At 31.8% G+C, this 13649-nt stretch overlaps 1 protein-coding gene across 1 annotated transcript; it reads right to left on the minus strand.

Annotated features, from left to right (window-relative positions):
* Positions 1 to 4604: 4604 nt before the first annotated feature.
* LOC111014581 (transcription factor bHLH68) lies at positions 4605 to 8740 on the minus strand. Its single transcript, XM_088125838.1, has 9 exons — positions 8131 to 8740; positions 7683 to 8037; positions 7264 to 7338; positions 6874 to 6939; positions 5983 to 6048; positions 5792 to 5851; positions 5650 to 5700; positions 5156 to 5200; positions 4605 to 5037 (listed from the first exon to the last, which is right to left on the minus strand). The coding sequence occupies exons 1-9, from the start codon at positions 8409 to 8411 to the stop codon at positions 4903 to 4905; spliced, it is 1134 nt and encodes a 377-aa protein (XP_087981964.1). The 5' UTR covers positions 8412 to 8740; the 3' UTR covers positions 4605 to 4902.
* Positions 8741 to 13649: the final 4909 nt, after the last annotated feature.

Raw genomic sequence — 13649 nt, forward strand, 5'->3', positions numbered from 1 at the left:
ATTTTTTTTCCTTTTCCATTTTTAGGTTTTGAGGATTAGGGTAGTGTTTTTCATTTCTAATTTTAAAAAATTATGAAGAAACTTTTGAAACAGAATATATATATATATATTATTTTAAATTTTCTTTTGTTAATTTTTGTCTTGTCAATTACCTATTTAATAAAACATAATAAAATAATACTTAGCTTGAAAATCTCATCAGCAAATATGTTTTTGAAAGGTATAGTATGTTGGAGAGAGAAGAAACATATTTTCTTTTAACTGTCAAAATTTTAATAGTTAGTATAATTCATATCGATTGATTAGGAGGTAGCTATTATTCATATTAATAAATTTCCTATTAAAAAGAGCACAATTATGCGACAATGCTTATGAAAAACTACGAGTACCAATAATGTGCACTATTTTCATCAAGAACTAATTGATAGAAGCTCTACAAAGTGTATGTGGCCTAGAGTAATTCCAAGTTGGGAAGATGTTGTCATAAGAAGTATTAACTAAAGTGTGCTTATATGTATTCAATTTCATGTGAAGATCATAGTCTTCAATCTCGAAAGTACTCTAGAAAGTCATAATACCAATTCTCAACTCTAGAATGTTGTTACACACTATTTCAAAGGTGGATAGCCACTTTAATTGATGTGTCTCAATCATGCGTTAATCAATATCTTGATCTAGTGATATAGTTGATAATCACGTTACACACACATATGCAAAATATGAGGCCAAGAAATTGCTAGAGAATTGGATTATATTTGTGACAGAAAGAGGATATGAGATAATAAAGTAGAGAAAATGTATATTAAGGCCTCGCTTTAGTTACATGCAACCGAAATGGAAATCAATTGGAATAAAATGTTATTCCTATGTTGCTTACTATAAATTTTAATTGGAAGCAGAATTAGAAATCATTTGATTTGGTTTACTAATACTATCTAAAACCAAAATAGGGAATTAGATATATATAACTGTTCAATGAGAAATTCAACGAAGAGAAAACTCGAATTAATGAATTTGTGTATTTATGTATGTGGGTGTTACAATTTCTAATGTATAATCCTCTGATTAATTTAACTTTAATTCAAGGGCTCGTGAGCTTGTTCTTGAATAAATGGTTGATGCCTTTAGCTTAATTATTGCTTGTCAAAGGATCTTTGAAGTTTTCGACTTTGAGCTTGTTGAAGACTTTGACTTGTTGATGAAGTTCTTTGGCTTGTAGCTTGATGAAGACTTTGTGAAGTTTTCGGCTTTGAACTTATTGAATAATCTTTGAAGTTTTCGACTTTGCGCTTGTGAAGTTCTTCGGCTTTGCAGCTTGTGAAGTGTTTCGACTTTGCAGCTTGTGAAGTTCTTTGGTTTTGCAGCTTGTTGAATTTCTTCGACTTTGCAGCGTGTTAGACAATTCTAAGTGCTCTGAATCTCCAATTTTTCTAGATCTCTTCCCCAATCATTTTTTTCTTTTTCTTCAAATGAGGGGTGACCCTCTATTTATAGAATTTTGGTAGGTCTTATATGGGTCATAGGCTTGGGCCCAGTCTCTTCATGTGTTTTAATCCAATTAGCTGATTTCATCGGACGAACATAAGAGAAACATGTGACATAATTTGATGAGATAATGTCTTCGGAGGGCTGTTTTAGAAACTTATTTACGTCTAAAATTTTCTAATTTTACACTTTCAGATTTCTGCATGTAGGATTTTATCTTAATTCAGATCCTACTCTTATTTATTGCATTTACATTTATTATAGTTATTTGCTTTTTGAAATATAAAAGATTTAATTCCATAAATTATTATTATAATCCTTTAATTATTGTGGGCTCCATACTAATTTTCAATTCAAATCTCTTAATTCACTCCTTCAACACCTTAATTTACTCATTCAAAAAGATTCATTTTCCTTATATCCGTATATTCAAAATCACGATATATATCCACTTGTATATCAAATATTTCAAGGTTAAAAGAACTAAATTTGAAGCTTATTAGAATGGGAAGGATTGAAAGAAAAAAAAAAAAAATCCCCTCTTAAACATGAGAACCAAAACTACATTTTAACCTCAAATCAATGAAGCCTCCATCTGTGGGTTTGGACCAAGCTATTATACAATAAATTTTGATAGCTTAGTAGGTCAGTTTAATTAATCAATTAATGGTAGAATTATTGTAGAGTTATAACAATTTGAAGGTGGCTTGACTATTTCAATCTCTTACTAATGTTTATCAAATTGGCCAAACTATGTCTCATTCTTCTAATATTATATAGGTAACTTTATATTTCTTCCATTATATATTATTCATTTAAATCTTATGTCCACCACTTTTACACTTCTTCCAATATCTTCTAAACTATTTAAAAAAAATCATATTCTATCTTTGTAATTTTCTTTAATTCTCATGGTTTATTTATTTCTTTGATATAGTAATTTTAACTTCTAAGCTGCTTAAAAAATAAAATCGTTATCGACCAAAGTGGAGATGGGCAGAGCTAAGTTGTGAAAGCAGTGTTGCTTTTGTGTTGGGTGAAGAAGCAAAGCTGCAAACAAAGTGCCAAAGGCAGAGAGTAGTGGTTTGTGAGAAGAAATGATGCAAAAACTGCAAAATCCTATCAATTATTTCGTCAAGTTTGTGTCTTTTCCTAATGGGATTTTCCAGTTTTTGAGCTTAATTCAAATTCATCAATTTTGGAGCCATCTCTATGGCTGCATTATTCACTTGCAGCAAATGAAAAAGAGAGGGAAACCCAAAACAAAGAAGAAAGAAAGAACAACAAGAAGAAAGAAAAAAAGATGTCTTGTTTCTCTCTTTTTTTTCACACTTTTTTGAGGTCCCAATTCCTTAAAGCTCGGCTTGTCAATTCCAAAGGGATAAAACTGGGCCATACTGAAACACACCCTAAAGGAACTGATGCTGGAAGCCCAAGTCAAGGTAGCTAAAATGGCATCTTTATAAACCCCAAAAAAAAAAAAAAAAATCATATTAATACTTTAAAATTAGAAAAAGAGAGAAAAATTTGCCACATAAAGTATTACTTTTTCCTCCATTGAAGATATGAATTTTATTGGAGAAGGTAACGTAATTAAATATATAACTCTAAAATTGGTATAGAATTTAGCTCTTGTCTATTATTCTTTGGAATGTTTGCAAGGGCGGTTATATGCATAAATATGAAAGATGTATCGAAATGTGAATGTGAAATTTTCTCAAAAAAAAAACGGAAAAAGAAAAGTGAATATGAATGTATTATATTATTCCCCATCTAAAAGGGAAATATCAAAGCCTAGGCGCTGTTGCTACCAAAATTGTGTTGGTTTTTTAATAGTATTCATCTCATACCTCACTTGGATTCCTGTGTCAAGAATATGACCTTTTATATATGTTAATTTCTTTTAATATGTCAATGGAGATTTTTTTTTCCTTTTCCATTTTTAGGTTTTGAGGATTAGGGTAGTGTTTTTCATTTCTAATTTTCAAAAATTATGAAGAAACTTTTGAAACAGAATATATATATATATATAATCAGATTATTATTTTATTTTTTCTTTTGTTCATTTTTGTCTGGTCAATTACCTATTTAATAAAAAATAATATTTAGCTTGAAAATCTCATCAGCAATGATAGTATGTTGGGGAGAGAAGAAAAATATTTTCTTTTAGCTGTCAAATTTTTAAATAGTGGTCCGTAGTACAATTCATATCGATCGATTAGGAGGTAGCTATTATTTATATTAATAAATTCTCTATAAAAAAGGGCACAATTATGCTACAATGCTAAACTACGAGTACTAATAATGTGCATTATTTTCAAGTTAGGAAGATGTTGTTCTAAGAAGTATTCAACTAAAGTGTGCTTATATGTATTCAATTTCATGTGAAGATCATAGTCTTCAATCTCAAAAGTAATCTAGAAAGTTATAATACTGATTCTCAATTCTAGAATGTTGTTACACACTATTTCAAAGGTGGCTAGCCACTTTAATTGATGTGTCTCAATCGAGTGTTAATCAATATCCTGATCTAGTGATATAGTTGATAACCATGTTATACACACGTATATGCAAAATATTAGGCCAAGAAATTATTAGAGAATTGGATTATATTTGTGACAAAAAGGATATGAGATAATAAATTAAAGTAGAGAAAATACATATTAAAGGCCTCGTTTTATAAGTTACATACAATCAGACTAAAATGTTTATGAAATCATTTGATGTGGTTTACTAACACTATTTAAAATCAAAATAGGGAATCAGATATATATATAATAATTACTAATATACTACTTTCTTGTTTTTAACCAATTATAAATACATTATTGTATTAATTTTTTTTAATTAAAATATCACACAATTACAAAGTTTAGACTTTAGAGTGAGTCCCACTAGTTGATTCCATTCTTACAATTTTTCGTTCTCATTATTCCTTTGAAATAAACCCGTGTGAACCCAAATTTCAGTACTACAAAATATAGATATTATTAATAATCAAGCAGCTGCCATTCAATTTAAGAATGATCAATCTCACATTCCTAAACACTACATTTACATATACAAATGCATATACATAAAGAAGTGAGAGAGCAGCCAAGAGGAGAAACAAAATAAAGTTAAATAAAAATATTAATAATAATTATCATTTTAATCATAACTAAAGTTAAAAACCAGTACAATTACCGAGAAGAAATTAGATTTTGAAAGCATTCTGCTACAGCAATTCTTGTATACTTTTTTTTTTCCTTGATTATGTTTGCATAGCATCATGAGCAATCAGCCTTTGGTTTCTTTTAGCAGATTGACTGCTCATGATGTTATATCAGTTTCATAATGTAGCCTTCTCTCTCTTTCTACTCTCTGGAGATTTGCTGCAACTGCCCTATATTCAAATTCTTCGGCCGCCGCCACCGTCTACCGGAAACTGCCACCGCCACCAAACGCCGGAGCCCAATAATCTGCTCCATTGTCACTCCCAACTTGCAGGGTGCAGGACACTGGAACCAGACACAACCCTCTACTCCTCAGATCTCTCTTTGGCTCTTCATCCTAAACAAATTTGAAACCAAAATATATTATCTCGTTTGCTAAATTACAAATTTTATCATTCACGATTGTGTAATAAGTGTTTAACTTTAATTTAATTAAAAATTTAGATTAAACCAACCTGCTCAGAGACTCCCTTCCTCTTCAAGCCATTCTCGTTCAAGAGCTAGGTTAAAACAACAACATGACAGAAAACCCATGAGCCAAAAAGTTCAAATTCAGATAAATTCTTTTTTTTGGAGGGGGGGGGGGGGGGGGGGGGGGTGAAATTAGTTTATTGGGTTTGATATTTTTTAAGTCAATAAAGCTGATTACATTGTTGTTTTTAAGAAACTTTATTCATTAAGAAATATCGTCCTCCTTTACATTGGAGGTTGAAAAATAGAGATAAAAAATTTCCAAGTTTCTTTTATTAAAAATGCATTCCCTACTGATGATCTCTCAAGTCAATAAAGTTGAAACTTTATTCCTTAAGAATTAAGAATGTAGGATAAAAATGAGCTACAAAAGAAAGAAAAAGAAAAATTAGTAGGTGTTAGCCTTTTGAGAAAAGATTAAAATTCTATTAATTCCTTTAATCTTATAGGGATCCCATATTAAGATAAGAAAGCTCACCTGGCCAGGGTCTTCAGGAAACATACAATTTCTTTCTCCTTGAACTTGAAACTAAAAAATTGTCCATAAATTTGAAATGGGTCAAAACAAAATGGAAACTTTTTTTTGTTTTACATATATTTTTGGGTCATAATTTTCTTACAGAATGTTGTTGTTGCCTCGTACTTGAGGAAGCATTGCCCAAGTAGGGTAAACTGAGGGCCTGAATCCAATGCAAATGAAAGATTTTCAGTAGAGATAGAGAGAGAGAATTAAAGGGAAAATGGGGAATTTGCTGAGAAGGAAAAAAAGAAAAAAAAAAAAAAAGAAAGCAAAGGGAAGAAGAAACATCACCTCAATTTGACTCTGAAGGAATCTGATGTACCCAATAGCTTCTAACAAAACTGAAGCTGTGTCAGTCTGTACCAATTAAAAGACAACCTCAGCCTCACGCCACAACCATCCAAATTCATATTTCCATGTGCCCTTTTTACTCCCATAATTTTTTTCTAATTCCTTTTTCTTTTGTGCCCTCTACTGAATATTCTCCTCTACTCTACTCTGGAGGCTAAATGGTGTAGGATGTTGTTTAAAACGTTTCAATTTAGTCTCTTTGATTCTATCATCCTTCTACTTAGTGGTATGAATCCAGTTGAAGAATTAGGCTATGCAAGAGAGGGAAATTAAGAATCTAATTTCTCCTACAAATTTTTAGCAAGTTGGCTGAAATTATTTCGACTTTTGATCTTCTGGGAATCGTTTAATTTCTTCTTCAAGTCTATATTGAATAGCTTACCGTCAATTGCATCATGCCAATGGTATGTATAGTTGGAAAATGTTTACACTTGAAGGACTAAGTTGAAACTTTTAAAACAATATGAGATAAAATGAAAAGAAAGAATAAGGGTTAAAGTATATATTTAGCTTTTTATATATTTTATTTCTTGCTACCAAATATTGAATGGGAGATGAAGCTTTCTGGGTCCATGAACCAACATGGAGATGAAAAAACAGCTCATTATCAAGGAGTTTTTAGCGAAGAAAAAGTAAAAGAAAAAGTTGGTGAAATGAAAACCTGTTTTGGTGGTTATTGTTTTAAAAGTTATTCTCTTTTTATATTGGGGGAGTGACCTGTTTTGGTGAAAGACTAACTTAAATAGTTAAAGGAATCTTAAATGGTTAAACCCTATTTTAAGCTGGCTAATTTATAGTCAAATTATGATGCAAATTACTGTGGAATTTTACCTTCCCAAATGGGGAAACTAGCTGGTGGAGAGCTGTAATTCTGTCACCTAATTTCTCCTTCCTCACCTAGGTTTCGAACAAGAAGACAGCAAAAAGAAACATCAAAAATCAACACAAGACATGTAGTTTGAAGTAAAAAAATAGAATTAATGTAATGAGTTTGAGTTCTTTTCCAATTGGGGATCATATAGTTTGTAGATGAACCCCACAAACAGATTCATTAGGGGATGGACAGAGAGAATTAAGAATCATCAAGAGAAGGGGAAATGGACAAGCAAGAACGACAATTATATAAGCACAACATAAGATGTTGTTTGTGTGTGGTTTGGTTTTTATTTCCATGTGGATTGGTTCTGGTTTCTTCTTCTTATCTTTTTTTTTTTCTTTTACCTTGAAAGTGGTTTGATTTGAAGAGGATTGAACCCTCGCCTTCTTCGCAGCCCCACCAGTTGCATTACTGTTACACTTGACAAAAAAAAAAACCAAAAAATAACAAAAAGAGAAAAAGAAAAATTAATTAAGATTCAATATAATAATTCTATACAAAAAAAAAAAAAAAAGAGTTTGATTATTGATTCACAGTTTCTCACTAACTGATGAGTTAGAAAACCAAACCCCAAAAAAGTAAAAAGGAGAAATTAAAACCCGTCAATTTAGGTGGTTAATATTCTGGTTTTCCACCAAGAAAAAAGAAAAAAAAAAGTTAGAGAATTGAGAAATCCCATGCACTGGATTATCCTAAATACTTAAAAAAAAAACAAATTTACTGTAATCTATCTACTTGTTAGAACCCTCATAATTTAACTAACCTCAGACGAGCGATCGGGTAGGGGATGTCGGGGGCGGGAATCAGGAGGCGAGTTGTTAGAAAAATCCAACATATTGCTACTAAAACTTGTGACACATGACTGAGGAGAAGAAGCAGGAATCATATGGGACCAGCTTTGTTTATGAGGCAGCTGAAAATCCTCGCTGCGGCCACCGACACGGCCACCGCCGTCGCCATGTCCATACACGTACTGCTCCTTCTTGACATGATCAAGCTGGTGGTGGTGGTGGCCGTTACTATTCAAAATCTCTTCTTCCCAATCCTCCAGCAATTTCTTGGCTTCAAACTGCCCCATACACCCCTTCTGTTCATCCAATTCCCCAGCCAAACCTCCCCTAAATAATTAAACACAAAAATAGAATCATATTAAAAACTAAAAGAGGAAATATTTTGAAAGGGATAGAGATTATGAGAGGGGGATTTTTTACAAGAGAAGTTGGCTCCAAGACTCTGGAAGCTGGTCCTGAGAATCACACCAAGAAGGAAAAGGAAAAGGAAGGGAATTGGAGTAGTGAGGGAATAGAATATTGGGAGAATTAGGACATAAAAATGGAGAAGAAGAAGCTGCTGCTGCTGCTGTTACTGCTGCTGGCTGTTGGTTTTGTGTGCTTGTTCTCATACTCCCACCAATATTATTACTCCACCAATTAGGGTTTTCTGCTCCCATCATCTGTTGCACAACTGAGCTTTGCAGAACCCCTCTATTCATGGCCTCCCAATAATATTTAAAAAAAGAAAAAAAAAAGAAAAAAAAAACTATCTTTTTCTTCTTCGTCGACGTCTTCTTCTTCTTCTTCTTCTTGATCTTGATCTTGATCTTCTTCTTCAGCTAATTCTGTAAAAAAAATGGAGGGGGGAGCTAGCCAAAACAGGCCTTATAAGCAATAGAAACTCTGAATTTTCCTCCTACTCAAGTATAAGTAGGGTAAACCCAGGTCCCCTTTTTTTATTTCACAGAATTTGAATAATCATGGAGTTTGAGAGAGAAAACCTTTGTCTTTATATTCTGTGTCTCTCTCTTTCTTCTTTATTGTGTATGTGTGTGTGTTTGCTTTTTTGTAAATTTTTTTCCTGTATTATTATTATTTTTTGGGTTGCTTTTCTTTTCTTTTCTTCTGCTTTTACTTTATCTCAGAGCTGTGTGGGACAAGAAAGGTACTGTTAAGCAATTCCTATAAAATTTAAGAAAACAAAAATATGGATTTTTGTAGACTGACTTTGAGTACTCAAGGAATCCCATCATTCTTCACCTTACATTTCTTCATCATATCAAATCCATATATAGTCTCTGCTAACTTTACCCTAGATGCTATCATATGTATCAGTTTTAATTATACGCACAAAAAAGATACCTTTTCATTTCTTTTGAAAAAAAAAATGCTCTCGAATGAATTAGTCAGATTAGATGTTCAAATTAGCAAATTTACATAAAGGTAGTAATTTTTTTGTTTAAAGAAAGTTTTGACCGTGGTTGATAATTTAATTACTTTATTTGTGTTACTTTGGGTACATTGGGCATGATGATTAATTTGAATATTATTAATGTGGCTAAAATGTAAACATGACTTTTAAATTAGGCCCTAAAACTGTCATCATATGGAATGTTTGGTAGTTACTTTAAATAACATGAGTTCATAATCATGGTTACGTTTGTCTTGTATTGAAAATATATATGTAAGCTAGCTAGCCAGCATATATTATATCACAAGAATATCTCCCAAAATGCTGTTTCGTTTACAGTTAGATTTGGTTGATTATGAATGAAAAAGCATAAGATTACGAGTAATTAATTAGTTGAATTTCGATTTGATAATTAAAAAAAAATAGAGAGAAAAAAAAAAGGAGAGAGGACCAAAAAGAACAGTACTGTACAGTTTTCAAGATGGAAGGTCAAATTCTAGAGAATGGGTTGATTTCAATTTCCCAAATCTTTATGGGTCTTTTTCTTTGGGGGAGCAACTCGTACCATATAACATATGTAAATAAATATTTTAAAAAATATGCATAGATTTTTATCATCTTCTTTTGGAAATAGGGGATTAATAGTAACGAAATGGTAGATTTTAAAAATAATACTAATAAATTATTAATGACGAGAATAAGAATTTAGATGCAAAGCCGAGATTGTCCCAATTAAGTTTACACACAATTTTTAACATACTCACCCATTTAAACTCGTTCCAAAATATTATCAAAGTTATTTTTAAAAAATACAATAAAATTGCTAACAAAATCCATAAAGTTTAGAAAGGACGAAGTCTAATACAAATGTCATCTAAAATAAAAGATTCAAAAAAGGAAAGAAAAAATAACAAAGGAGGTCGTGATCACCAATTAAGGGAGAATAATGCTGGGACTCTTGAAAGTTCAAATTAACTAACATGATATTATTTTCTCAAAATGCATGTCTAAGAAATTAGAAAAAAGAAGAAAGTTAAAGAAAAATAACAAAATAATTGAGATTTCATTAAATCAAATGCATTATATTACTTATCGTTCAAAACTTCAAATTAATGAAAATATTTGAGTTCTCATAAATTTATTAATGTCTTAACTGGCTTAAAATCAAAATTGAAAGATAGAACCAACATGATTCAAAAAATGTGAAATAAATTTAATTGATCTAAAAACACAAAACCAGACAAGGTGAACCAAGACAAATATATTTATTTGAAACCAAACATGAATTGGGAATATAAGAGCGTGATTAGGTAAGCAAAGAATCAGTGTAGAAATATAAAATAACAACAAAAGAATAATAAATAGAGGATATATAGATTGATGTCATATATAATAAATACATAAATATGTTTGTTTCTAAAAGAAATCAGTAAATTAATTTTGTGGTGAAAAATATTCCTTTGTGTCGGTTTTGATACAGAGAAAAAACAAAGAAAAAGCCTAAAATCCCGAGCGAGCAAGGGAGGGAGAGAGGGTTACGTTATCGAAACGACGTCGTGTGGAGAATTGGAGCAGTGGGCAGCGGAGTTGTCCGTACCCCGAAAATCTTTGTCGGAGGCGGCCTGTCTTTTTGTAGATCCATCCCTCTGTCTTTCTAATATTATTTTTTAAGCCCCAAAAAATAAATTATTTTCCTTTTGCGTCTCTCCCATGTCCATGTCCGACCATACACACAAACAAATAACTAACAGATCCCTCCTCCTTGTCTTCACTCTCTCCCTCCATATTCTCTCTCTCAATAACTGAAAACCGCTTCCCTCAGCTTCCATCCAAATTATATTATTTTCCTTTTTTCTATACTCAAATATTAACTTTTTTTTTCAAAAGTAAATTATATATTAAACCAAAAAAACCTCACAGCCCGCGATCAAGGCACAACACCTAAAGGGTAAACAAAAGACAAGAAGGCAGAAAAGTAAATCAAGAAAACAAATCCTAGGTCGAGATAAATATATATTAAGGTAGTATAATGATAATAGACCTCAACTTTCAAAGCGCGCAAGAGGGCAGAAGGCGATCGGCCCACCCCACCGCATGAACTCGAGCATTACGCTTCCTCCAGATAAAAGAAACAGTCCAAGTTCATGCCAAGCGCCACGCACGACGACGAAAAGACTTTCCGACACTAATGTGACAGATCCAAACAAGCTCAGTAGACTAATATAAAACCAAGTGAGAAGAACCAGCTCAAGTAATTAATCATACTAGAGTAGACCTCCCAACTAAAGGGACACTCAAAAGAATAGATGATCCGGAGACGTCATGCCAACACAAAACATACCGGAAGCAGGAATCGAAGAGTCCCAACGACATAAGCAATTCCTCATAGCAAGCCGATCACGCATCGGCAACTAAGCAATGAAAGAATGCTTCGGAATGTTCCCCACTGAACTAAACCAAAGAAAATGAAGGAACAGGAGGTTGAGCCGGCCGCAATACACCCGACACACTCAATATCGAGAAGAGACCCGACGACGTCGGACTATTAACTACTTTTGCCAATATGAATATAGCTCATCGATAATTGGAATATATTTCTACCCCTCAAAGATTGGAGGTTTGATTCCTCGTATCCCCACTGTACTAAAATAAATAAATGGTATATATATATATATTTTTTTTTCTACTTTTGGAATGAAAATTTACCCCAATCCATCCGCTTAAGCTTTTGGATTAAACGGAGATTTATTCTCTTTGACCATATTTTTTTTCTTTTTTATTATTTTTTTTGTCAACTCAACTTCTATTACATTGGTGAAAATACCACTCTTGAAGGGGTGTTTGGAATTGGATCCAATTTTGCAATGCGGCCTATGGGACCTGGGAGTGGATGATTTGGAATTAATCACATATTTTGTTTGGAATTTCAAATTAAATCTAGAGAAATGTGATTTTGTTGGATTTAACTTATTTATATTCATTTTGTAGTAACTTAACTAAATAATTACATAATCATCTAAAGAAAAAAAAGTAAACAAACAAAAATATGTTGATGTCAAATTCTACCGAGTGACATTGCAATTAGATCTAATAGTCAATATATGAACGAATTAATTAAATCGTTAAACCATTAATAATTTTTTTATAAGTCAAAGGTTTGCCTTACTAGCTTGAAAAACAGAATCCACACCATTGTAGTATTTTCTAAATTTATTTTTGTTTATCTCTCAATTTATTAGGGAGTTTAACCCAAAGTTAATAGTTCAATCTAATTTTGGTTTCCAATTAAAAAAAAATAAAAATGAGACAAAATCAGGAATGAGAAAACCTTCTTAAATGTAATAACGTTACTTCACATGTGTTCTCAATCAAATATTTGATGTAATTAATTAAAAAAATACAATAATAAAACAATGAGAAAATCTTCATATTTTGAGGGATTTTGCTGCGATTTTAAATTGATAAAACATTTATCACCGACCAACCTGATGGATCCATGGATTCACGGCTATTTTTGTCTGTTGCATAAACACAAAAAAAAAAATCAAAAATCAAAAATTAAAAATCTCAAAAACTTTTAAAAAAATTTGAAACCGACACGAACGAAGTTCAATGATATTACTACCAGCACGCATGTTTCCACAGTGTCCTAATATATATTAGAAAAATGGAACCCAGAAGTTTTGAGGCGCCCGACATGTCGTTTTATTGGACTCGAATATTATTCGAGCTATGAAAGAATGTGTAAAATTTTGTTTGATGCTGTCGTAGTGAATCATCGGATTCCTCCCATCACATGCCCTTAAAAATAGAAAAAAAATATAATATTAATTAATTCCCCTTGAATTACTCCATTATTCTCCTTAATTTATGATCCCAAGATTGCATTTTTTATTCATAAATATTAATATACATATATCAATTTCATATAATTGCTGTGCTGCATCTAGGGCAAGCCTAAAACCCTACCCAACTTCTAGCTTTTTTTCCCCTTTAATTTTTATAATAATGGCAAAAGGGGTTTGAGGCTATCATTAGGTTAAAGATCAATTTTTTAACCATAAAGAGAGAACTAACACATTGGAATTATTTGAAATTTTGGCTTCCCTTCTCAAAATATTTATTTCATGCATGCCATTTTTAACTTTATTATGGCTCATTATTATTTTTTCTTCTATCCTTTAATGTGAATTTCCCATTGCATCCATCCTCTTTAGCTAGCTCTCTCCCCCCTACTCGTTTTGAAAATTTCCTCTTTTTAGGTGAAAGCAAGAGAGTAATTCTGGCCATACCTTTCAACCCATGGATTTTTTTTAATAATATTAATTTTAAAATTTATTCCAAATATATGTCACTTCCCAAACTTTTTTCAAGACTAATGCTTCGAAAATAGCAGGAGACGACCTGTGAAGTGGGACTAAAAGACCGTCTCTAAGAGAAGACCTGCTGACACCGTCATGTTACTTCTTTTTTTTTAAATCAAGAGACGTTTTTTAAACACATGGCCCGTCATGCAATTCTTTTTTTTTTTTTTTTTACGAAATAT

Source organism: Momordica charantia, assembly GCF_013281855.1.
Source record: "Momordica charantia cultivar OHB3-1 chromosome 6 unlocalized genomic scaffold, Mcharantia_2.0 BLBB01000006.1, whole genome shotgun sequence".
Lineage (NCBI taxonomy): Eukaryota > Viridiplantae > Streptophyta > Magnoliopsida > Cucurbitales > Cucurbitaceae > Momordica > Momordica charantia.

Excerpts from the sequence above, each read along its gene's own strand:
- LOC111014581 (XM_088125838.1), bottom strand. The coding sequence starts at position 8,411 with ATGAATAGAGGGGTTCTGCAAAGCTCAGTTGTGCAACAGATGATGGGA. Across the intron at positions 8,038-8,130 it reads TCTTGGAGCCAACTTCTCTT|GGGAGGTTTGGCTGGGGAAT; the intron begins GTAAAAAATCCC and ends TTAATTATTTAG. Across the intron at positions 6,049-6,873 it reads TAGTTTCCCCATTTGGGAAG|ACTGACACAGCTTCAGTTTT; the intron begins GTAAAATTCCAC and ends TAATTGGTACAG.